At 42.3% G+C, this 25,445-nt stretch overlaps 3 protein-coding genes and 3 non-coding genes across 27 annotated transcripts in view; 2 read left to right on the top strand and 4 right to left on the bottom strand.

Moving 5' to 3' along the window:
* The first annotated feature begins 204 nt into the window (after positions 1 to 204).
* On the top strand, positions 205 to 17,891 carry Glt8d1 (glycosyltransferase 8 domain containing 1). 2 transcript variants are annotated; one of them, XM_057770733.1, is made up of 10 exons: positions 205 to 326; positions 4,784 to 4,837; positions 4,922 to 5,020; positions 13,610 to 13,823; positions 15,236 to 15,353; positions 15,556 to 15,640; positions 15,948 to 16,060; positions 16,326 to 16,492; positions 16,583 to 16,695; positions 16,938 to 17,891. In XM_057770733.1, the coding sequence occupies exons 2-10, from the start codon at positions 4,822 to 4,824 to the stop codon at positions 17,126 to 17,128; spliced, it is 1,116 nt and encodes a 371-aa protein (XP_057626716.1). In that variant the 5' UTR covers positions 205 to 326; positions 4,784 to 4,821; the 3' UTR covers positions 17,129 to 17,891. The 2 variants fall into 2 exon arrangements, with proteins under 2 accessions (XP_057626716.1, XP_057626715.1); XM_057770732.1 differs by having other exon boundaries at positions 294 to 446.
* On the bottom strand, positions 17,753 to 24,670 carry Gnl3 (G protein nucleolar 3). The gene is made up of 15 exons (XM_057770731.1): positions 24,333 to 24,670; positions 23,153 to 23,211; positions 22,608 to 22,745; positions 22,398 to 22,502; positions 22,128 to 22,208; positions 21,596 to 21,728; positions 20,379 to 20,491; positions 20,003 to 20,120; positions 19,472 to 19,559; positions 18,961 to 19,135; positions 18,739 to 18,881; positions 18,518 to 18,654; positions 18,276 to 18,433; positions 18,099 to 18,165; positions 17,753 to 18,000 (listed from the first exon to the last, which is right to left on the bottom strand). The coding sequence occupies exons 1-15, from the start codon at positions 24,343 to 24,345 to the stop codon at positions 17,915 to 17,917; spliced, it is 1,614 nt and encodes a 537-aa protein (XP_057626714.1). The 5' UTR covers positions 24,346 to 24,670; the 3' UTR covers positions 17,753 to 17,914.
* LOC130875250 (small nucleolar RNA SNORD69) lies at positions 19,192 to 19,265 on the bottom strand. The gene has a single exon (XR_009057185.1). It is a non-coding gene; the product is annotated as a small nucleolar RNA SNORD69 (small nucleolar RNA).
* LOC130875256 (small nucleolar RNA SNORD19B) lies at positions 20,252 to 20,331 on the bottom strand. The gene has a single exon (XR_009057190.1). It is a non-coding gene; the product is annotated as a small nucleolar RNA SNORD19B (small nucleolar RNA).
* On the bottom strand, positions 21,479 to 21,554 carry LOC130875248 (small nucleolar RNA SNORD19). The gene has a single exon (XR_009057183.1). It is a non-coding gene; the product is annotated as a small nucleolar RNA SNORD19 (small nucleolar RNA).
* Pbrm1 (polybromo 1) overlaps positions 24,559 to 25,445 on the top strand; it is a 99,450-nt gene continuing 98,563 nt past the window's right edge. For all 21 annotated transcript variants that reach the window (XM_057770708.1, XM_057770707.1, XM_057770713.1 and 18 more), the window contains exon 1: positions 24,559 to 24,691. The gene's annotated coding sequence lies outside the window, so the exon portion shown is untranslated. The remainder of the gene's footprint in view (positions 24,692 to 25,445) is intronic.

Genomic DNA, 25,445 nt, shown 5'->3' with positions numbered 1-25,445 from the left:
CAGAGCCGCGCCTCGCGGGTTGTGCCTGCCCCTCCTAACGGCCGCCGGCACGCGCCGCGTCTCCATAGCGACGGCCTTTTCTCCGGGAGGACCCGGGCTGCCCCGTGGCGCCTGCTGCGCGTGGCGCTCTGGAAGCGGAGCCACGGTCAAGCCGAGACCTGGTGGCACAGCGTGGTTGCTGCACAGCTCGCGGGCCAGGGGGCCGCGGCCGGGGTGCGGCGGACGCAGGCGGCCCCGCGGGGGGCCCGGGCCTGAGGCCTGCGGTGCGAGCGCTGAGCTGGCGGGGCGGGCCGGGGCGCGGGCGGCGGCCCCTCCTCCAGGCGCAGGTAAAGGCGGCTGCGCCGAGCTCCTCAGGACGAGGATTCGTCTGACGCGGCTCTAACCTGGCGTGTCATTGCGTGGCGGAACCCCGGGACTGCCGCTCCACGTCCCCGTCGCTCCTAAGAGTAAGGAGACCATTAATGACCCCTAGAGTTAGGGAAGATAACCGAGACACGAGGCCCTGGCGGCCCCACGGTTCATGGAATGAGCCCCCACCTAGAGGACCCCATATTCAGTCCAACTATTTGGTTGTTGGTTTCCATGGCTCTCACAGTCCCAGACTAAGCCCTCCTGGTAAAGATCACCTAAAAGTTTCCCTTAGCCCCTCCTTCAAGGGTGGTGTATATTTCAAAAGCCCGAGCTTTCCCCTTGTTAGTGAGCTAGATGGGGTACCCGTTCTGGGGATCCGGCTCTCTGGGGCCATCTATCTCTGTAGTCTCTCCCGTGCTTGCAGTCAGTGAGATGCTAGCCACTCCAGGCCGGAAGCTGAGTGGCTGCTGCCCGCATCTACCCATCCACCGAGCCACCAATTTTTCAATCTTCTTTTTTTTTAATCCACAGAAATTTGATACTTTCCCTTATGGACAGAGTGTCCCTGATTATTAAGATGGCATTCTCTTCTTGATTGGAGACTGGATGCTCCTGAATTTGCAAGATTACCCAACAAATACCACGTGCCTGTTGCTCTTTGGTGGGGATGATCTTAGGCTCAGGGATTCAGCAGTAGATTTATATTTTCATTTAGCTCCCTGTTTCTATAGAACTTACATTCATGCGATCCAAATCCGTACCTGTGACAATTTCATAATCGAGAGGGAAGTGTGAGATTCGTGGTGCAAGGAGAGGATAGTGGTTGGTGACGTCCACAAGAGCAGTTTGGAAATGGGAACAGACGTCGAAGAACAGAGATGCAAATCTTTTCAGTCCATTAGTATGATGGAAGCAGAGTTCGATCCTGTCCATCCTCCACTCCCCTCTCCCGCCTTTAACTAACTGAAAGACCAGAACATGCTAGCATGCTGCGGGAGCGATCCGCCGGGAATGGAAAGATGTTTATGATGCTCCGTACAAGCGATTGTAGGATAGGGAACCGGGCACCGGTGGGATAGCATCTTGTGCATATGTGGGCTCCGTAATAATAAGAGGGAAAATAAGCAAAGTGGTTGTTGAGACTGTGGCTATAAATACAGGGAGCGAGCGTGTTTGTGTTTTAAAGGTGGAAGTTAGCTAGAGAGATGATGGGAAAAGTACTAAGCACACAAGTGGAGGACCTGAGTTCAAGTCCCCAGTATCTGTGTCAGTGCAGGCTGGGTGTGGCAGCACACCTGCAGTCCCAGCACTCAGGAGATAGAGATGAGACCCTGAGAACAAGATGACTAGAAAGATTGGCAAGTTGGGGTTCAGTTGAGAGACTTTGTAAGGTGGGACATGAAAATCTGACGTCAATCTCTGACTCCTCCCCCCACATACACACACTTGCTCTCAAACATGCAAGCACACATGCATGCACACATACTGTATACACATACACAAGCAAAAAAAAGAAAAGGCTAAAACATGATGCAGCCCTATAATCTCAGCACTGGGCAGCAGGATCCAAAGTTCAGGGTCAGCCTGGGCTTTAGGTTAAGACCGGGTCTCAAAAACAATAAGCAAAAAAAGTTTTTTCTTTAAAATTTCTTTCATAGTAATGGGCAATTATCTGTCCTAGGTTTCCTCTCTCTCTCTCTCTCTCTCTCTCTCTCTCTCTCTCTCTCTCTCTCTCTCTCTGTGTGTGTGTGTGTGCTTATGAGGAGGCTTTTTTGTATACAAATAGTTTAGGGATGTAAAAGTTTTATAATTTCTGAGCAAATCACCATGGATTTGCATAGTGAAGAAAATTATACACAATTGTACTCTGGCAAAAATGTTGCTACTATTCTATACCTACAGCTTATATGAAATTTCGAGAGCTCCTAAACAAACCAAGGAACCCTCATTACCAGGAAGCACACCGTTGATCAGACTTACTATGATAGCTGGTATTTTTCATGTAGGTAACTGGAAGAACTTAGTGTTTTCTGTCACGTGTATCTACTTAAGTGCATTCGGTACTTGCTAGAGGTGTGTTTCTTATGTTCTGCTAACTAGAGTAGCTCAGATACATGTGACTTCCATTCCATATACAATGTTACCTGTAACTGGCATCACTAGAAGTTGATGAGACAAACCATTGCCTTTTGTACCAGCAACTAGCTGGGGATGGTTGGAATGAGATTGTTTTATCCAGTCTTGGTGGAATTTAGCTCAAAGCAGGCAGATGTTAAGGCTTTATTGAATGGCTCCCAATCTGCCAGTTTCTGTAGGTCAGGCTCAGCCCTATGATGTGGTAGAGACAAAGAGCGGGACGTATAATGTGTATTTTTATTTTTGTGTGTGTGCATTTCCATGTGTGTAAGAACACAAACGTGGAGGACAAAGGTCAGCCTCAGGTGGTGTTCCTTAAGATGACTATTCACCAGGGATCTTCCAGTCTTCATCTCAGTGATGGGATACACACCCTGCGTTTTATGGAGTTTCTGGATCTAACTTGGGTCCTGACATGCACAGCAAGCTCTCTTCTCAACCCACAGCTGTGTTCTTAACTTTAAAAAAATTTGTGTGGGGGCTGGAAAGATAGCTCAGAGGTTAGGAGCACTGGCTGCTCTTCCAAAGGACCCGGGGTTCAAATTCTCAGCACCCACATGGCAGCTCAAAACTGTCTGTAACTCCAGTTCTAGGAGTTCTGATGCCTTTACACCAATGCACATAAAAATAAAGCTAAATAAATTATAAAAAAATGACCTTTTTTCATTGTTGTTACATACATATACTTACAATACATATATACATATTAAAAAAATGTTTGTGTGTGTGAGAGAGACAGAGACAGAGAGTGAGAGCGAGTGCGGGTGCCGTGGTGCACATGTGGAAGAGATAGGCAGCTTTCAGGAGTCAGTTCTCTCCGTGGATTCGGGGATCGAACTCTGGTCATCAAGCTTATCCTGCAAACAAACACCTTTACTCACTGAGCCACCTTGTCAGTCTATAATGCGTATTTTTTACAGAGGAAGTTCATTGGTGTGATATGTTTTATATGTACTGTTCTAAAAAGGAACGTGTTCATGTGTTTTAGCTCGTTCTTTGTAAGTCTGAATTACATTGCCTCAAATGTGTAATATGACCCATGGTCCTATTTAAAACAGAATCCCTGCTTTTATAAAGACCTTGGGAAGTTAAATGCCTGATGCACACATAGTGTAAATTAACTTTCTCAGCAGTGTGATTGGCTGAAAGTCCTTTGTCAAATAAACACCCCTGTCTACATGTTTAAAGACGACTTTAGGTGAATTTGTTTAATCAATTTAGTTTCATAAATACATATTCCACAGTCTTCTCCATTGAATTGTTTTGAGAAAGTAAAGGTGTCAGATGAGCAGAGGGGGCCTAGAAAGCACCCGTGTGGATACCACTTTCTTAATACTTGGTCACTTCATCAACAGAGATGAATCTGGGTTCTGTGTGTTATGCATGCAGGTGTGTAGAGCCCAGAGGAGGGCCTCCGGTGTCCTGCTTGATCCCTCTGCCTACTGAACCTGGAGCTAGGCCAGTGGTCAGCAAGCCTCAGGATCCTCCAATCTTTGCCTCCTTCCCACAGTGCCGAGATCACAGATGTGCATGTGACCATGCCCAGTTTTTGACATGGGAGCTGGGGATACGAGCACAGATACATCCTCATCCTTAACCCAGCCCACACTCTTACCCACTAAGCTGTGTCCTCAGCCTGACTTATTGTCCCTTAAAGCAGATTTTTACGTATATACACAATGCCTACTTTTCTCTGTGCGTACCATGTGCATGCAGTACCTGCAGAGGCCAGGTGTTGAATCTCGTGGAACTATATAAAGCTACGTGGTCTCAAATGTCACGTGAAAGCACTATGATCATCATAAAATTTTCAGACTCTGTACTGGAGAGTTGGTTCAGAGGATAAGAATACTAGCTGCTTCCAGAGGTCTTGAGTTCAATTCCCAGCAACCACAGGGTGACTGATGCCCTCTTCTGGTGTAAAGGTATGCAGATAGTACACATACACATATCTATATATCTTTAAAAAGGTTTTTTTTTCAGGCTCCAGATTGGGCTCTTGAAAGTTAATAATTTAGGGCTGGAGAGATGGCTCAGTGGTTAAAAGCATTGCCTGCTTTTCCAAAGGTCTTGAGTTCAATTCCCAGCAACCACATGGTGGCTCACAACCATCTATAATGAGGTCTGGTGCCTTCTTTCTGGCCTGCAGGCATACACGCAGACAGAATATTGTATGCATAATAAATAAATATTTTTTAAAAAAAGAAAGTTAATAATTTAGAAAAAAGTGTCTGAATAAATATTTTTGATGACCATTCTCATGTCCTTACTGACTTTGGGGACTTTTATTTTATAGGATTAGTATCTAATGTTTGTATAAGACAGAAGAAAAGGATGTCATTCCGTAAAGGTATGTTCTCCCTCTCTCCAAATTCCATTGCTTTTATACGTAGACCAAAGCCAAGAGATGTAATGCAGGTTCCCTCTGTTTCAGTGAGCATCATCATCTGGGTCCTGGCTGTTGTTCTCTTCTTACTGGTTTTGCACCATAACTTCCTCAGCTTGAGTAGTTTGCTAAGGAATGACGTAACAGGTATGGGAACCTTTACTGACTCCACACTACTGTCTGTTGTCCCACATTGTAACTGATAGCACTGTGTAAAAGAAAAAAAGAAAAGAAAACTCACTTCTTGGGCTTAGAAAGACTCTGAGGCAGTGTAAAGGGACAGAAGGCCAAAAGAGACCAGTGACCTCAGCAGAGGGGGCTGTTAACTTCAAACAGCAAAGGACAGACACAGTGGGGAAGGGGTGTCTGCAAAAAGAAGGAGGGGATACTTGCAGGTTACATAGGAGGTTTGGGAAATGGAAGTTAAATGGAGATTCAGGGGCTGTGTGCAAGCTCTGCTTCCTGGAGCTGTTTGTCCAGACACGGCTGTTTGATCTTTGGTAATTGCTTTGCTCAGGCTGTCTGGATAAGGTGGACGGCGAGTAACTGAGTTAGGCAATGGCCCTAAAGGGGGAGGAGCTGGATTGCAATGTAGGGTCGGGATTTCTGAGTCTGGCAGAGCTTGTTCAGTTTATCCCAACAGAAGGCATCGTGGGCACTCCTCCCGCTCTTGTCTCTGTAGTTAAGTCTTTAGCTAAGGCCTTGATCTGAGAGAATATTCCTTTATATCAAGTCAGAGACCTTAAATTGCATCAGGTCAGAGCTTTAGAAGTTGCGTCCTGGTATCTGATGCTTGTCTTTACCTTGCAGTGTTGGTAGGTCTGTCACAGTCCTTTAACTTAGTGGTCACAGCAGTAGGACTTTGTGATAAAACAGACATCAAAGTCTTATCAGCTGATTAAAAACCATTGTATTGTATAATTACATTACAGTTATCTAGTTGTTCATACGATTCTACCCTGGTAATGTAGGATATTTGAGGCTTCGGGGTGTTTTAGATATCTTTTTGTTGTTTTCTGTTGTTTTGAGACTGGATCTTATGGCTGAGCCTGACTTCAAACTCACTACGGGCTGTTCTTGAATTCCTGATTGTCCTGCCTCAGCTTCCATAGTGATGGAATTAGCCACTCAGTCCCAAATACCTGGCAGCCACTTCCCAAATTACCACACTGAGGCTTATATTACTTATAAATGCTTGGCTGATAGCTCAGGCTTCTTACTCACTAACTCTTATACTTAAATTAGCCCATAGTTCTTACCTATGTTTAGCCATGAGACTTGGTACCTTTTCTCCACCCCCCTCTTTTTTTTTTTTTTTTTTTAAAGATTTATTTATTATATATTCAGTGTTCTGACTGAATATATGCCTGCAGGCCAGGAGAGGGCACCTGATCTCATTATAGATGGTTGTGGGTCACCATGTGGTTGCTGTGAATTGAACTCAGGACCACTGGAAGAGCAGCCAGTGCTCTTATCGCTGATCCATCTCTCCAGCCTGGTACCTTTTCTCAGTACAGCATTCTCATCTTGCTTCTCTGTGTTTGCTGGCAACTCTCAGACTCTGCTTTCCTCTCCCCAAAATTCTCCTTGTCTGGCTCTGGTGCTGAGTCTCTGCCTGCCCAGCTATTGGCTAATCAGCTTTTATTTAGCAATGAGCAGATGGAATTACAGATGCGAACCACAATGTCCTTGTTTTCAAAAATCGTTTTTGAGGCTAGATGTGATGACACACCCCCAAATTCCTAGCAATTGGGAAGCTGAGGCAAGGCAAAAGAATCATGAATTTGGGGCTAGTACAGGCAATAGCAAAACTTTGTTTTAAAAAATAAATACACATATGCCGGGTGGTGGTGGCACACACCTTTAATCTCAGGACTCGGGAGGCAGATCTCTGTGAGTTTGAAGCCTGCATGGTCTACAGAGCAAGTTCCAGGACAGGCTCCAAAGCTAGAAAAACCCTGTCTCAAAAAACCAAAATAATAATAAAATAAAAATACACACACACTCTCACTCTCTCACTCGTGGATAGCAATCCAACAGCATGTACCATGGTATACTCATACCCACACATCATATATACACATGTATACAATAATAAGTGGTATTAGGAGGAAGTACAGGCCATCTTTGGTTATGTACCAAGTTGAGATAAACCTGAGCTACATAAGACTCTTTCTGAAAAAGGAAATAAAGTCAGAGTTAGCTCGTATCTCTAAGCCCAGCACTTGGAGGCAGAGATAGAATCATTTAGTATTAGTTGAATAAGTTGTTTCACTGACACGAGAAACTACTAACAAAATTTTGACCTGGTATATTCTAGTTCCTTTCTCAGTATTTGTATTTTTATATGTATTTGAGATTATACTAAACTACATGACAACCTTTTCCATGTGATTTTTATTATAAGCATAAAGTAAACTTCAAATATGTACTTAGACTTTGTGTGTGTAATTTTAATGCTGTTAAGTTTATTTATATCCACAGAAGATACATTTTCTTTTTTAATAACTTTCAGAATTTGATGGCAATCCCACAGTGAGAACTTGATTACATGCAAGACATACATAGACATAGATATTTTTCTGGTTAAAATTTACGTGCTTTTGGCTTGGCAGTGGTGGCGCATGCCTTTAATCCCAGCACTCGGGAGGCAGAGGCAGGCGGAACTCTGTGAGTTCGAGGCCAGCCTGGTCTAAAAAAATTTATGTGCTTTATTCCTGGTTGTAACTCTAGGGCTAGACATTAACTAGTATATACTAAGACTCAGTGTTCATTGATAGCAGAGTGAATACATAGCTGTCCTGTATTCATAGGACTGGCTATAGGACCCAAATCTTTAGATACTTGGATCTTTTGCATCTAATTGCACAAAACTTGCATATAACTGTGTACATCCTTTTTTTTTTTTGTTTTGTTTTGTTTTTTGTTTTTCGAGACAGGGTTTCTCTGTAGCTTTGGAGCCTGTCCTAGACCAGGCAGGCTGGCCTCGAACTCACAGAGATCCGCCTGCCTCTGCCTCCCGAGTCCTGGGATTAAAGGTGTGCACCACCACCGCCTGGCTAACTATGTACATCTTACTATGTATTATAAAATATCTCTAGATATATTTAGATATAATATATATATATAGCCGGGCAGTGGTGGCGAACGCCTTTAATCCCAGCACTCGGGAGGCAGAGGCAGGCGGATCTCTGTGAGTTCGAGTCCAGCCTGGTCTACAAGAGCTAGTTCCAGGACAGGAACCAAAAGCTACGGAGAAACCCTGTCTCGAGAAATCCAAAAAAAAAAAAAAAAAAATATATATATATATATATATATATATATATATATATATATCTTTTATAGCATCAATCCGTATTATATTGTACTATTTAGGTACCAACAATAAAAATCAAGTTTTGACATATTTAACAAGTAATTTCTTTCTAATATTTTCCACCTGTGGTTGATTAAATCCACAAATGTGGAAATCATAACTGTGGAGGGAAATCCCACTGTATCATAAAAGGCAAGAAGGATGGTTTACAGAATAATGCTGCGGTTATTTTCTGTTGTTATTTTGTTTATTTTTGTTTTTGATTTTCAAGACAAGATTTCTCTGTGTAACAGTTCTAGCTGTCCTGGGACTCTTGTAGACCAGTCTGGCCTTGAACTCACAGAGATCCGCCTGCCTCTGCCTCCCCAGTGCGCCGCCACCACCTACCTGACTCTCTGCAGTTATTTTGTATTGAACTCCCTTTCTAAATTTAATTTTCTATTCCAATCCAAAGATTTTCCTATTTAAACTCAAATCATAGGCCTAGGGATGTAGCTTAGCAGTAGAGAGCTTGCTTAACATATGCTAGGGCCAAGGTTCATTCCAAGCACAAGAGAGTAAATTCTGATTAAGATCCAGTACATTGATTTTTATGCCTCCATGTGATATGTGGTTTGAAGACTGTTTCTAGGTTTTTGTAAGTATAAATAAAAGGTGACTTGTTTTGGTGTGTTTGGATTGAACCTGGGGTCTTATCCATTTGGAATGTATACCCTTACTGATGAGCTAGATCCTCAGCCTAAAAATGTGACTCTTCTCTAGTTCAGATTTTGTCCTTAAGAGAGAATGATTAAGACAAAAGCCATGCACCCTTAAAGGCTGCTTATAAACTGCCAGAATACATTTTATAAAGGTTCTGTAATTTTCTTATCAATGGTGTATCAAGAGTGTTGCCAGATTATTTTTTAAAATTCTTCCACTTCTTTAAAAGTGCTTATGTATGTGAAAACACAGTTTTCTATTGTATGCTTCAAAATTAATGAGTCCCTTTTTGTAAATTAGGGGCTGGAGAGATGGCTCAGAGGTTAAGAGCATTTCCTGCTCTTCCAAAGGTCCTGAGTTCAATTCACAACAACCACATTTTGGCTCACAACCATCTGTAATGGGGTCTGGCGCCCTCTTCTGGCCTGCAGGCATATACACAGACAGAATATTTTATACATAATAGTAATAATTTAAAAAAAGAAGAAATAAATTAGCCAGGTGGTGGTGACTCACACTTTTAATCCCAGCACTCAGGAGATAGAGGCAGGTGGATCTCTGTGAGTTCGAGGCCAGTCTGGTCTTCAAGAGCTAGTTCCAGGACAGGCTCCAAAGCTATAGAGAAACCCTGTCTCAAAAAACCAAAAAAAAAAAACCAAAAAAAAAAAAAAGAGAAAGAAAAAAGAAAAAGAAAAAAAAAGAATAAGTAAATTGCTACTGTAATTCTCATGTTATCTCCTTCTATGTCTTGGATTGTAGTGACATTTCATTTGTATTTTTATAAATAAAGCTTGCCTGAAGATCAGAGCGTAAAACAGCCCCAGTGATCAGCCTTACAGACCAGACAGTGGTGGCACAATTTTTTAATCCTAGTAGCCACACTAATTTGCTATAGAAACAGTGCGGTAGTGGTGCACGCCTTTAATCCCAGCCCTAGAGAGGAAAAAAGATGAGAGGAGACAGCTCTCTGACAAATTACTTACTCCTGAAAAAAATACAAAGAGGAGATTCATTCTATCTATCTATCTATCTATCTATCTATCTATCTATCTATCTATCTATCTATCTTTTTGTGTGTTTTTTGTTTTTTTTTAGTAAAAAATTATTTTTTACCTCAAGATTCTATTTATTATGTAGGCTATAAAATATGTTTACAAAAAATTAGACCCCAAAAGGTGCAAATTAGGATAGATTGATAATAAACTCTTTTTTTTTTAAATTGATATTTATTGAGCTCTACATTTTTCTCTGCTCCCCTCCCTGCCTCAACCCTCCCCCAAGGTCTTCATGCTCCCAGTTTACTCAGGAGATCTTGTCTTTTTCTACTTTCTATTTCCCGTATAGATTATATCTATGTAAGTCTCAGTGTCCTCATTGTTGTCTAAATTCTTTGGGATTGTGGTTTGTAGGCTGGCTTTTTTTGCTTTATGTTTAAAAACCACCTCTGAGCCGGGCGGTGGTGGCGCACGCCTTTAATCCCAGCACTTGGGAGGCAGAGGTAGGCGGATCTCTGTGAGTTCGAGACCAGCCTGGTCTACAGAGCTAGTTCCAGGACAGGCTCCAAAGCCACAGAGAAACGCTGTCTCGAAAAACCAAAAAAAAAAAACAAAAAAAAAAAACAAAACAAAAAACCACCTCTGAGTGAGTACATGTGATAATTGTCTGTGTCTGGGCTACCTCACTCAAAATAATGTTTTCTAGCTCCATCCATTTTCCTGCAAAATTCAAGATGTCGTTATTTTTTTCTGCTGTGTAGTACTTCATTGTGTAAATGTGCCACATTTGGCATACACCTTTAATCCCAGCACTTGGGGATTATGCACTTGGGATTATGCACTTGGGATTATGCACTTGGGATTATGCACTTGGGATTATGCAGAGACTAGACAACAAATGATAAGCTACATCTCCCAGGACTTGGCAATTAACCCAATTTTTTTTTTTCACTAAAGATACCGTTGCCCCCAACTCAGACATCCGGAAGTAAATTTAAGAATATGATGCCCACATTCCCAAGAGGTGGGGTGGGTGGTTTTTGGTCATTCAATGGGTTATGGATATTTGTCATTGTTTAGGGGGGTTGGTTACAAGTTGTTATTGGTAATGGTCAGGAAAAAGCTAAACACGGAAATTAGATTCCATGTTTTAAAAAATTAGTTCTTGTTTTGAAAAGAAAAAAGCGATATAGATATGATAGGATAAAAGGGTAGATTATTGAATCTACTCTGAAAAGAAAAAAGGGAGGATATAAATATGGTAGAATGAAAGAGTAGAGTATTCAATCTACTTTTTAAAAATAACTACTGAGCCGGGCGATGGTGGCGCACACCTTTAATCCCACACTCGGGAGGCAGAGGCAGGTGGATCTCTGTGAGTTCGAGACCAGCCTGGTCTACAGAGCTAGTTCCAGGACAGGCTCCAACGCCACAGAGAAACCCTGTCTCGAAAAACCAAAAAAAAACAAAACAAAACAAAACAAAAAAAACTACTGGTTTTAAATGTTTTACCTTGTATTGGACTTTTGTATATTGATACAAATTTATGATAAATTTTGTTGGAACATACTGTACATACTTTTCTAATTTTGTTCAAGGTTATTTTTTTTCTTTATTTTATTCTTTTTTAATTAAAATTTCCGCCTCCTCCCCGTTTCCCATTTCCCTCCCCTGTTCAAGGTTATTGTACCTATCCAGCTCATTTAACAATGTTATGAAATTTCTAGTCTTTGGAAGTTATTATTACCAACTGTTTAGGATAATAAGGAAATGCAGGTTAGTAATTATTTACCTATTATAATCAAACTTGTAGTCACATTAGGTATATTTTAAAGGTCAAACAAAGATATATTTTAGATAGACAGGTCATCTTCAAACACTTCAGTGATCTACAGAATATAGCATTTAAGATGTTTTAATAAGCTCTATCTCTCTCTTTTTTTTATTTTTTATTTTTTTGATTTTCAAGACAGGGTTTCTCCGTAGCTTTTTGGTTCCTGTCCTGGAACTAGCTCTTGTAGACCAGGCTGGCCTCAAACTCACAGAGATCCGTCTGCCTCTGCCTCCCGAGTGCTGGGATTAAAGGTGTGCGCCACCACCGCCTGGCTTCTTTTTTTTTTTATTATGACAATGAGACATGTCTGTTCCTGGCAGCACCAATCTACTTCAGAGAAGATGATGGGCATTGAAGAAACTCCAAATGGAGTTTACTTTCTTTGTGACAAAAGTAAATGCCACACTGGACAAGAAAATGCCCTTGCCTTGGCTGCTGACAGTGTGCTATCCTAATTAGACAAGCAGGACACAAAAGAAAGTTACTGCCAAACATTTTCAAGACAAGGCAGGATAGCCCTTTAGAATATCCTGTTTCACAGAAAAGTCTGTCAGATAAGCTAGGCCTGTAGGCTGAAGACGGATGCCCGAATGTTGCAGAGGAACTTTAGGTGACTGTTCAGGCAGCCAGCATTTTCTGTCATTTCTCACATTCTTTAGAAGTCTCTTGCATGCACTTCCTGCTTACTCAGTTAATATTATTTCCTTCTTGGGTCTCTGAGGGATGCAGAAAGCAAGTTATGATAGAAAGTAAATTAGGTACAAGACTTTGGACTCACCAGGATAGGATAAATTATGGGATATTTTCTCTGTATTTGTCAAATGCACTAGACACTATTAATGTATTTATTGCTTGCATAAATTATATATAGTCATGGTACTTATTGTATATAGTTTTCTTATATTTGGTTTTTTTTTTTTTTTTTTTTTTTTTTTTTGGTTTTTCGAGTCAGGGTTTCTCTGTGGTTTTGGAGCCTAACCTGGAACTAGCTCTTGTAGACCAGGCTGGTCTCAAACTCACAGAGATCCACCTGCCTCTGCCTCCCAAGTGCTGGGATTAAAGGCGTGCGCCACCACCGCCCGGCTCTTATATTTGTTATAGCCTCCTTTTTAATTTTAGACAAAATCTGGAAATGTAATGATATTTCATTTGCCTGAAGATCAAAGAGTAAAACAGCCCTACTGGCCAACCATACAGACCAGGCAGTTGTGACACACACCTATAATCCCAGTAGTTACGCTAGTTTGCCATAGAAAATGGCGGTAGTGGTGCACACCTTTACTTCCAGCCCTAGTGAGAATTATGAGAGGAGACAACTCTCAGACACAGTCTCATTCTGAGGATTTCTGGAGGGAGGCAGGATCACCATTTCATACTGAGGTAGAGGTAAGAGCCAGTGGCTGGCTGTTCTGCTTTTCTGACCTTCAGGTTGAACCCCAATATATGTTTCTGGGTTTTTATTAATCGTGGTGCACTGGACTCTGTAGAAAAAAAATAAAACAAACCAAAAAACCTTGCTGGGCAGCTGGGTGGTAGTGGTGCACACCTTTAATCCCAGCACTTGGGAGGCAGAGGCAGGTGGATCTCTTGAGTTTTAGGCCAGCCTGGTCTATCAAGTGAGTTCCAGGACAGCCAAGGCTACATAGAAACAACCTGTCTCAAAAAAAAAAAAAAACAAAAAAAAAAACTTGTTAGACATGGTAGTGCATATCTTTACTTCTAGCACAGTAACTTCTTTGAGTTTGAGGCTAACCTGGTCTACTTAGCATGTTCCAGGCCAGCCAGGATTATATAGTAAAACTCTGTTTCAAAGAACAAAACAACAAACCCAAGCGAAACAAAAATTCCTGAGATTGTGTCCCCGTGTTTTCCTTGTGTGTTCTTTTCAGATTCAGGAATCCTGGGGCTTCAGCCCATAGACTTTGCCACAGATGTTCATCAACATCCAGTAAATGGGAGACAAGAAGAGATTCCCGTGGTCATTGCTGCCTCTGAAGACAGGCTGGGTGGGACGATTGCGGCCATAAATAGCGTTCATCGGAACACTCGCTCCAATGTGATTTTTTACATTGTTACCCTCAATAGTACAGCAGACCATCTCCGGTGAGCACTGCTTTCCTAGTGATTCTGCCTCTGCCTGATGTTCTTCACCAGCCCACTGCTGAGCCAGGAACCATTTACAATATATTATGATGTCTTCCTGTTTTACCATGCACAAACACACAGAGTACAAATATTTTTTCCATGTGATTGTGTCATGTCTCTATGGCAAGAGAACTGATAATTTATATCAGGAACAAAACTAGCTGTCAAAGTCACACTGTTACTTCTGCAGTCCTTTTAGTATAGGTCTAATGTTTGGCAACCTGACTTTTTGATAAGGGAAGCAATATATTGCTTTACTCGTCTTAGCTTCTTAGAGATGCACATGCATAAAGCACTGGGTTCAGTTCATAGTGGCGCATGCCTGTCAACCTAGCACTCAGGAGGTAGAAGCAGGGCGATCAGTTCCAAAGGCATCCTTAACTACAAATAAAGTTTTAAGGGCCGGGCGGTGGTGGCGCACACCTTTAATCCCAGCAGCTGGGAGACAGAGGCAGGCGGATCTCTGTGAGTTCGAGGCCAGCTTGGGCTATAAGAGCTAGTTCCAGTACAGACTCCAAAGCTACAGAGAAACCCTGTCTCAAAAAACCAAAAAAAAAAAAAAGGTAAGTTTTAAGGATAGGCTGGGGTGTATGAGACTGTCTTAAAAAAATTAAAAACAGAAATCTACAAAACTTATTCTAAAAAGCAGCTTGTTTAACAGACTATCACAATTCTAAGTATTTCTCTCCTTATGGCTTTCTCCATGGTTCACATTCATGAAAATTATGTTCTCATTCTTGAAAAACTCAGAACCCATTCAAGATGTAGAAACACACTGCAGGTTTAAAATGGACTCAGAAGTGTGCTTGGGCAGATAACATGGGCTATTCTTACATTGCCTTAGAGTCAGGTGGGTCAGTTTCTTAGATTCATCACAGGAAATAATCATTCTATAGCTGAATATTAAATGCTAGTTTTATTGATAACTAGTTTTTACTACCATTATGATTTGACTCCATTTTTGGAAGGGTAAAAATTCTATGATCCAGCTGGGCATGGTGGTGTACCCTTGTAATCTCAGTATTTGGGTGGCTGAGGGAGAACTGTGAATTCACGGTTACCTTGTGCAGTGTAGTAACTTCCTCAAGAAATGAAGTCCATTTTTTGGCGGGGTGTTCTCAAGTCTAGATTTTTTTACAGTAAAGTTTTGGGGGAAGATTTTCCCCTGTGGATTCTTGGCTGAGAAGAAACTTTGATGGGAATGCCTTCATCTCAGTTGAGGAACCCCCAGTATTCGAGATAAAGAACTTCAAACATCTCGTGTATTGGGTTTCTCTTACATTATACCACTGTTAGAAAAGCATAGAAAGATAAGGCTATACTTTAGAAACATGACTATTTAAGACTGAAGTGTGTTTTTTCTTTATCAGGTCCTGGCTTAACAGTGTTTCCCTGAAAAGCATCAGGTACAAAATTGTAAATTTTGACACTAAACTTTTGGAAGGGAAAGTAAAGGAGGATCCTGACCAGGGGGAGTCCTTGAAACCAGTGAGTTCCATGTGTCTTTGTTTCTATAGATGTATTTGGTTAGAATACTTGCATAATTTGGGCACAGTGCTAATTCTCTAGGGACCAAATCTGGGCAGTTCCAAGAGTTCACTGACTGCTTTTACAAGGTTCTGAGAATATTTTAATAGTTTTTACAGAGCCCAGCTACTGTATCCTGTGCTGATGCTTCTTTCCTTTTCAGTTAACCTTTGCAAGGTTCTACTTGCCAATTCTGGTTCCCAGTGTAAAGAAAGCCATATACATGGATGATGATGTAATTGTACAAGGTACCAAAGAATGAGTTCTTTTATTCATCTGGATTCTGGGCTGTAAGGATTGTCATATGGTGAGCATTAGGCCATTGGAAGTGGGAAGAATAGATTGCAGGGTAGTGGCACATGCCTTTAATCCCAGCACTCAGAAGGCAGAGGCAGGTGGATCTCTGGGTTCGAGGTCAGCCTGGTCTACAGGATGAGTTCCAGGACAGCCAGGACTACACAGAGAAATGCCATCTTGAAAGAAATGGGTTGGGGGGAGGGGAAGCAGAAGAACAAAATCTCAAGGCAATTGTTCATTTCATTTTATCCATTCCAGGTGACATTCTTGCCTTGTATAATACACCACTGAAGCCAGGACATGCTGCTGCATTTTCAGAAGATTGTGATTCAGCTTCTACTAAAGTCATTATCCGTGGAGCAGGGAACCAAGTAAATTACTGCAAACCTTACTCCCTATGAATGCTTGAAGTATTAAATTCAGGGCTCAACTTACATTAACCAGTTACTTCACTAGAGATTGCATGCCTACTTTTCTGTAGATTCACTTATGGACCAAGACAAACTAGATCCCAACTGCTGTATTTATCGAATCTCCTACATTGCTTTTGCTAATAACTTGAGAATTCTTAGTTCAACTACTTCTTTACTTGCTATATAAGTTTTTAAGCAGCAAATATCTCACTTGTATTTTCAGTACAATTATATTGGCTATCTTGACTATAAAAAGGAAAGAATTCGTAAGCTTTCCATGAAAGCCAGCACCTGTTCCTTTAACCCTGGAGTTTTTGTTGCAAACTTGACTGAATGGAAGAGACAGAATGTAACTAACCAGCTGGAGAAATGGATGAAACTTAATGTAGAGTAAGTATTTAACTGGTTTATCTTTTTAAAATAGTCTTTACCAGTAGAAGGTGGTCATTACTCTTCATTGACATTCTTTGTTTCACCAAGAGAGGGACTGTACAGTAGAACTCTGGCTGGCAGCATCACCACACCTCCTCTGCTTATTGTGTTTTATCAACAACATTCCACCATTGACCCTATGTGGAACGTCAGACACCTTGGTAAGTGTTAAGCATGCAAGCTGGGCATGGGTAATCCTAGCACTTGAGAATGCCAAGGCAGCAGTACTACCCCAAGTTCGAGGTCAGCCAGAGCCACTTAGCAGACATTTAAACTAATCAGAAATTGGTAATTAAGAACTCTTCCTTAGGGATGATCTGTACCCAGTATTTCCCTTAAGGTTTCTGCAGCTTAGCATGACATTGCTTTGTCTTACTAGTAATCATTTGGCATTTTTTTTAAGGTTCCAGTGCTGGAAAGCGGTATTCACCCCAGTTTGTAAAGGCTGCCAAGTTACTTCACTGGAATGGCCACTTCAAGCCTTGGGGAAGAGCTGCTTCATATGCTGATATGTGGGAAAAATGGTATGTTCCAGACCCAACAGGCAAATTCAGCTTAATCCGAAGACACATGGATGCCTCAAACATAAAGTGAACTAGAATTTAAGCTTAAATACACCACTCAGGAAATCCTGGAAGACACATGTGGGAAGTTAACAGTGTTGGGCTTGAGTCTCTCTGTAGCAACCCACAGAAAAGGGGTGTTTCAGCTGGGCAGAGATGACAAATTGCTTCCTTGGCAGTCAGCTTCCCAGATGACTACAAATGTCTCCATCTGCCTTACCAAATGCTTGCTTACTACATTGTTGACTGACCTGAAGGACAGACTGATAAAACCAGCACTAGTTCATCTACCTGCTGCAGTTAGGAACTGCAGCTTGGTTTTAATTTTGTAACCTGTGGCTCAGTTTGTAAATAAAATGTTCTCTAATAAATCTCTTTGCTTCCAGAGAACAGATTCTCTACATTCAATATATGGAATGTAAATACTGCTGCTCTTCTAGAGTTCAGTTTTTATCACATCAGGTCACAATGGGATTATTCTAGTTCGAGATCCAATGCAGTCCTCTAGAGCCTCCATCCCATTGCATATAGGCTACCCCTCTTTCCCCCACACATTTTTTTGGAGACAGTTTCCCTGTGTAGACCAGGCTAGCCTTGAGCTCATAGAGATCTGCCTGTCTCTGCCTCTCAAGTGCTGGGTGGGATTAAAGGCGTGTGCATCACATGCCTGGCCATAAATAAATCTTAAACACAAATGCATGTAAGCACACTTTTGTAGTTTTTATATACATACATATATGATACATATTCACAAGATTTACAGTTTGTGTCAAACCAGTCTGGGACACTGTACACAAAACATTAACATCTGTAGCAGTCATACATAATCTGTTCTAAAGTCATAGACATCATCATCCTCTTCATGCATTTTATCCACGGCAAATGATCTGTCAGATGGTTTACCTGTATAGGAGAAGAAAAAAAACGCAAAATTTTATACAAGAAAATAAAAGCAATTGTGCTCAAACTACATAGTTCTAAGTCCTTTGTCCCAGACTCACTTGCTGCTGATTCCACAGGTAACATCTCTGTGGTATCTTCTACAGGGGGTGCATCTGAGGTCTCTGCCTGTGGACCAAAGAAATGTGGTATGCAACAGCCCTTGACATCTTATTAACCTTATGGGGTCAGTTAGATCACAAACTTGTTTCTGCTTTAACTCAAGAAACAAAACTTACATTATTTTCACCATCACCATTTCTGTCATCTTCACCACCCTGTCTGTTTTCTTTGTGTCTTGGCAATTCTTCGGGTATGTCTGTTTCTTCTATTATTCCATTTGTCAGGCCCGAAGACCGGAAAAGGATTCTGTTAGTTAAATGAAGGCCCTTGAGGACTAAAGGAAAGGAGCAAAAGTCATGTTAATGCAAGGCCTCTAGCATCCTGTCACTGTTATTCCTGTTGTAACAGAAAGTTTTACCGTGTATGCTGTGTGCATTATTCATTTCTAGTTCTTCCACATTAAAGCCCTTCTTCATGTTTGCTGTAATACTCTCACTGAAATGTGGAGAAGGAGTCCAGGAAGTAGGAGGATGACAGTAGTAACCTAATGAGGCACTGGCATTAAAAACAAGATCTGTCAAACACAGTTCCAGCCCTTTATTCTATGTTGTCTTCAATGCCAATACAAAGAGACCTTACCCTGTCCACTCAGACCACAGCAGCTTAGCAGCACTTTCCACACTTGGGCCTCCACCCTTTTGGTGCAGACCTCTTCTCTGAGCAAGTTTAGTAAAAAAATCCAAAGAATCCTTAAACTCTGGGACAGTGTATTTTAAAACCACCTTAAAAACAAAACACAAACCATCATTGACCTGTGTGGATAAAAGACAATGGTAAGGAGCTCAAGGGGAATTCTGTTACCTGTTGACTATCAGCCTGGGATAGAATGGCGCTAGCAGCCTCTAGTGGTCTTAGTACTTCAATGCTTGTTGGACTCCGTAGAGCAAGTGCACTAGGGGAGTTACTGGGTGAAATAATGAAGCATGGACTATCTATGACTGTGATCTGCTTGTCCAAAGGGACAACCTGCATGCTCCTGAAAAAAAGAGATGGAATTACATGGTTACTGGTCTATCTATGCGCAAGAGAACAAACATGAAGCTCAGGGTTGGATTGAACAACTCAGCACAGCAGTCAGATCCAATTTGTCATCACTGCTCCATGTTTATGAGAAACCCTAACACACAGAATCCTAAAATAAGCACTGCATGTTACAGTGCTATGCATCCAAACTTCACGGTTATTTCCTTAACCTTAGGAAACCAGGTCCAAATATGACTTTCAAACTCAATTGTAGGTAGCCTGGCCTTTCCAATCAATATTCCTAGCCCAGCACCAAGTTATCTTTTACTGATGTCTGAGATTTATTTACCTTGTAAGTCCCATGGGAACTCCAACATTACATATCCATTCTTGTTTTAAACTATTAATGATGCTGCTTTTCCCCACATTTGGGAAACCTACAAATAAATGCAAACCCATATTATAAAACACATTTTTAATAGCTTCTTTGCCCATACTGGGTTAAGTGTTCTGGCTGCCAAGAACTCTTAGACACCAACTTGTGAAGCTGGTAGGTTTTTTTTTTTTAAAAAATTATTTTACTTATTATGTATGCAGTATTCTGTCTGCCTGCAGGCCAGAAGAGGGCACCAGACCTCATTACAGATGGTTGTGAGCCACCATGTGGTTGCTGGGAATTGAACTCAGGACCTTTGGAAAAGCAGGCAATGCTCTTAACCACTGAGCCATCTCTCCAGCCCCTGGTAGGTAAGTTTTAGTAAGTTAAGCTAGAATCAACATTTGAGACTCCTTCCTCTTGTGATAAACCTGTTCACAGTTCACAATGTGATGTTCTTGGCTAAGTGAAGGTAAAAAGGTAAATGTGCTGAACGAAACTCACCAATTACTCCAACCCGAATATCTTTCCCACATGACTGCTGAAAACCTTCAAGAAGCTTACAGAGTGCATCCTTGCCACAGCAGGTTTTACTTTGGAATGGAACAGCTTTCTTCTTTACCTTTACACATAAAAACCCAAAGTACAGTACTCTTAATAATTCTGGTAAATACCATCAAGTGAAACCCAGTAAATCTGGTACCAGAGTCCAGTTCTTAGAAAAACCACTGGCCTCTACTGCCTTTCAGATGATCTTTGATGAAATCAGAGTTGGATCTTATTGTTTTTCACCTTAATCAACATTTTGCATACTCATCATATTTCAACCATCACAAACCCGAGGAAAACCACATTCCCCGCTGCTAACAGTACAGTATACCTTGAGTATCTTCTCTCTGTACTTCATGTTTGTTGAGGCTTTGAACACCACTGTTGGCAATTCTTTATTCAAGTAATTTAGCCAGTTCTCCAAATTCTCCTTTGGTACTAGATCTTGTAAGAATTGGGAAAAGACAATGCTTCAACTTTGGTTTTAAGCTTAATTTATTAAATGTGGTAAACTATTGATTGAATTCATTTGCATTTTCCCAAATTACCAAAAGGAACTAAGGGAAAAGTAAACTTCATGCCACACCACTTGTGTCTGGAGAGATGCTAATTTTTTTGATTTTTGAGACAGGGTTTCTCTATCAAACAGTCCTGGCTGTACTGGAACTTACTCTGTAGAACAGGCTGGCCTTGAACTCAGATGCACCTGCCTCTCCAGTGCTGGGATTAAGGGTGTGTACCACCACTGCTCAGGAGTTGTTATAACTACCTCCCACAGTCCCTGTATTTCAGGTTGGCCTTGAACTTTAAAACTCCCCTTTATCCCTTCAGTGATGGGATCACAGAAGCATACATACTACTACTATGCTTGGTTTTCTGTGTGCTAGGCAGCAAAAGTACATCTTTTGAGTACTAGGCAGGCAATGTTCCAACTGAGCAACTTTTGAAAATCAACATATTCAGTACTGCTCACTTGATCTAAGCACCTATGTCCCTTAACTAAGAGGTACCAGCTTTCTAAGCCTAACAGTGATTTTAAACCACTTTCTTATATAGACCTCTATACCCTCCCCGCAAATCTGTAGAGGCTTAAAAACCACTGCTGGTAATTCCATGTTAAAATTTAGCCAGTTCTCCAAATTCTCCTTTGGTACCTGATTCTGTTAAGAATTAGGAAAGAACAAATGATTCTGTACAAGTCTTTCTTTTGGGTTCTCTTCCTGCTGCTCAAGCCTACCTAGACACATATATTTTGTCCCATATAGTAACTTATCTTATACCTTAGCTTAGAGCCGAGCTATCTGTTCGCATATGAAACACAACAGTTAAATTCTTAAAACCAAGGAAGATTTAAGCATTAAATAGCAGAACAGAAAAATCCAGTTAAACCACCTCCTCCCCATGTCCTTGGCACCAGAGTGCACATGCATTGGCTCTGTTGAGGTCAGAGTTGGATCTTATCAGTCTTCAGTGAGAATCAGACTGTTCAGATTTTTCCTCATTCCTCATAAGTGCACATGAGACACAAAAGTGACCCTTTCTACTTACCTGATTTATTCAATACAAGTATCAGCTTCTTATGTCCACTTTTGACAACAGCTTCTTCGACCTGAGGACACCTACAGCCAAGAGGATCTCTGGCATCCAAAACCTCTAACACGACATCTGAGGCCTCAATCACCTGTCCAGTAAGAAGCTATTAGAATAGCAGTCCCTCTTGAGTAGCACCCTCAACTGTGGCCCTAAGTCCAGAAGACAGGATTGCCATGTCTTCATTTTAATATGAAGATTGTTGACAACTTCCCACCCAATAAAAATCAAATAACCTTGCCCAGGTCAGAACATATGATTTACCCACAATGAACTGTGTAGTTTAACAAGCCTTCTTATAAGTACTGAGGAGACATAGCCAGGCTCTGGCAACAGAGAAGAGTGGGCTTGGGTTGGCAGTGCTAGGAAGCAAGTGCACTAAGAATCTACTACCCCACCCTCCCGACTTCAACTGCAACAATTTCTAAGGATTCCCATTACAAAAGAGCTCAAGTCTTCACACCATCGACACTGACCTATATCAAGATACCTTTTTAAGTTCCCGACAATGCAACTTCTTTGGATTCTGTTTTCCTGATTTAGCTTTCTTGGTTTTGGGTTCTTCACATTCCTAAAAGACAAAAATAGGGGAAAGATAGTAAACTCAAAAGGCAGTTGTTACCAGTTGAACATTTCCACAGATGATTACAGACAATATACTGGATATTTTAAATAGGAGTCAATCTACACTTTCCTACTAATGTTTCACTTCACCTTTATTTCTGCTTCAAAACTCCTATTTAAAAAGAGATAATCCTACCTGCTGAGGTTCCACATTGAACTGCTCATCACCAGGATTAACTTCAAGTTTTCTTTTCCTTTCTTGTTGCCTATCAAGTTTCTGCTGCTGCTTTAGTTCTTCAAGCTGCATCAAAGCCATAAAAGCAATGAATGAGGTGGAGGCTGATGGTTTACCTTGGAAACCACACATACTCACGCCACATTCTATTGGAAGTTTCAGCTTGCTTACCTGCTGTTTCCTTAGCTCAGCTTCACGAAGAACAGCCTCTTTAAAGGGAGCACTATTTGGAACTCCAGGGTCCTTCCTAGGCTTCTTGTGACCCCGTTTTTTAGCTTCCTTCCTTAATTTTCGGTGATGTTCTCGGACCTATTAAAAACAAGACTCGAAGATTGGAGGAGAGTGCTTGCCTAGTATGCATGAGGTCATAGGTTCAATCCTCAGTACTGTACAAAAGAAAGAAAAATGTCATGCCACAAAAACACTTTACCACTTAAAATTAAGCAATAAGTCAATCTTAGACACAACTTATGCATTTGAAGCACTTTAGAAAAATGGGAATTCAACTGGAATCACACACAGAATATGTATACTCAGCTCTTTGTAAAGACTATGTAATAGTGAGCAGTGTACTTTCCACAGTTGCATTCTTAATGGTTAAGAGCTTGTATCCATGTCTAATCCCGAATCATCAATACTGCCTTCCCTACGGAGGGGAGAAGATGCAAAAACCAGCTTGGCAGTCCATTTGGTATAGGTCTCCCAGGAACACTTACCTTTTTCTGGATTTTATACCGCTTATGGCAGGTCATGCGTTTGCTTGCTTTCTTTAACTCTGCCCAAAACAAAACAATTAGGGTATGGATGTTTTGCTTGCTCTTGTTGGAGCATCAATGATATGCTTACAGCGCTCTTGCAGAGGAAGTCACAAGATGGCTTCATTTCTCCCTGGAAAGCAGTGAGCTGACACGTGGGTGCTGGACTCAAACCTGAGTATTCTCTAAGAGCATCTACTGCTCTAAGTCGTCTCTCCCCTCCACCTACCAAAATATTATATTTCATTTACTTATTTTGTTTGGTCTGAGAAATAAGGTCAGTCTGGGAGATTGAACTGACAGTCAGGTGTGGTGGCAAGCACCTTTATGAGCTTAGCTATATTCCTGACCCTCAAGACACTCTTCTATCAAGCCAGGGGACTTACAAAAATACACTGAAAATGTACGCCTTTAATCCCAGCACTTTAAAGGCGTGCGCCACCACCGCCCGGCATGATGTGCTATTTTTGTACTAAGTCAACCACCAATTTAGATGAGACTATGGAGGTGAGGAATCGGAAGACGGGCGGACACGTGGCTATAATTCCGGCATTTTGGAGGTGAGACCAAGAGAATCGGGAATTTAAGGCTAGCCTGGGCTACATAGAGCCTGCCTCAACCTTTCCTGCAAAATTATGCCAGTATTTAATAATAATTCACGCTACACTTTCAAGTATCCGTCAATCTGACCCATTATATCGAGTGAAACAAGCTTCTAGAGGAAAGCACCACAAATCTCAAGGAGAGGCAGGGGTTTCTCTTTTTACATTTTCGAGCCAGTTTCTCAGTACACATGCCAGGCTGGCTGCAAAGTTTCGATCCTCCTGCGTAATTCTTCCTTGGACGGGATTACCGGCACGTGCCACAACGGGCGACCGACAGTGGTTTTGAATAGTCCTTAAACCAAAGGAAATCGTGGGCCCGAAAACAGGCTCAGACATGTTAACCACACAAATTTGACTTAGAATTCCGCGTCTGGGCCTAGCTTCCCTTCCACAGAACAGGCCCTGGTGAACAAGGCCGAAGCCGGGCCTGGGCCTTCCAACCCTCTGCTCTACGGGACACAGAGCAATGGCCTGCGGAAGCAGGAAAGAGGACCTTCCCGGTGGGCGGAGTACGCCCGCCTCTCTACCCCACTCACTTGGCCGCTTCATGCTGGCAGTGGACGCTACGGAAGCAGGAGAGAATTGAGGAACACCGTGCCTCCTCGGACGCCACGTGCGAAATGAAGCTGCGGGCCAACGTCACGCGCTCAAACTACTGCCGTAAAGCGAGTCTGGGGCTCGGCCGCGTGCGCGCGCACACCCAGTCGCACAGAGTCGGGATCGCTTGGCGGCCACGGGTTGGATTTACGGCAGCACTGGGAGGGGTGAGGGTGGCGGGTGCGCCTGAGCGACGGCAGCGGCCGCGGCCAGTGGAGCAATAGCAGCCGTGGCGGCCACGGGGCGGGGCGCGGCGGTCGGGGACCGCGGCCGGGGCTGCAGGCGGCGGAGCGGCGGGGTAAGGCCGGGCCCGGGGCGGGTGGGGACGCTCCTCCTCGGCCGGCCGCCGGGCCTTTGTGTCGGCCCGGGCGGGCTGGAGCCGCGGCGGAGGCCCCGCCCCGTGGTGCGGACGCGCTGGTCGGGCTGGGTGCGGGGCGGGGCTCGGCGGCGGCCTCGGGACAGGCCCAGCAGCCTGGCCGCACCTGCCGGCGGGGACAAAGGCAAACCGGGGCCCGGAAGTTCCCCGCGCTACGCTTTCCCGCCCGTCGCGGGGCGGCTCCCAAGCTGTCAACGTTTCCTTTAGTCCCCAGAAGCAGTGACAGGTCGGGCAAACTCTTCTTTTCCTCCGCCTCGCAAGGCCTCCTTTTTTGTTGTTGCTGGTTTTTGTTTTGTTTTTTTGTTTCTTGTGCGTTCGGCAAAAACTCCCTCATTTGTTTTTTTTTTTCCCTCTTTCCGCGTGATTGCCCAAACCGAATATTTTTTTCAGTGAGACATTTATTTAGAGGTTAGATACATCATCTTATCTACAACGTCAAGACTATTTTCTAGTTTTAAAAGTATTTTCCGCCTCAAAGTTTTTTACTTTCTGAAAAAGAAGTGAGTCTTGCTATTAAAATAGTTCTGATTTGAAAGATGGGGCAAAATACAAAATTCCTGCAAAACAAATGACAAAAACGCAATAAAGTGGATATAGAAATTCTAGGAATAACTGTAGAAGTGTACGTTGGTTCAAGCTGTGTTAACTCAGACTTTTCAAAAATGACTTTATGAGC

Source organism: Chionomys nivalis, chromosome 5, assembly GCF_950005125.1.
Source record: "Chionomys nivalis chromosome 5, mChiNiv1.1, whole genome shotgun sequence".
In the NCBI taxonomy this organism is placed as follows: Eukaryota; Metazoa; Chordata; class Mammalia; order Rodentia; family Cricetidae; genus Chionomys; species Chionomys nivalis.
This window is presented reverse-complemented; position numbering and strand designations above follow the sequence as displayed.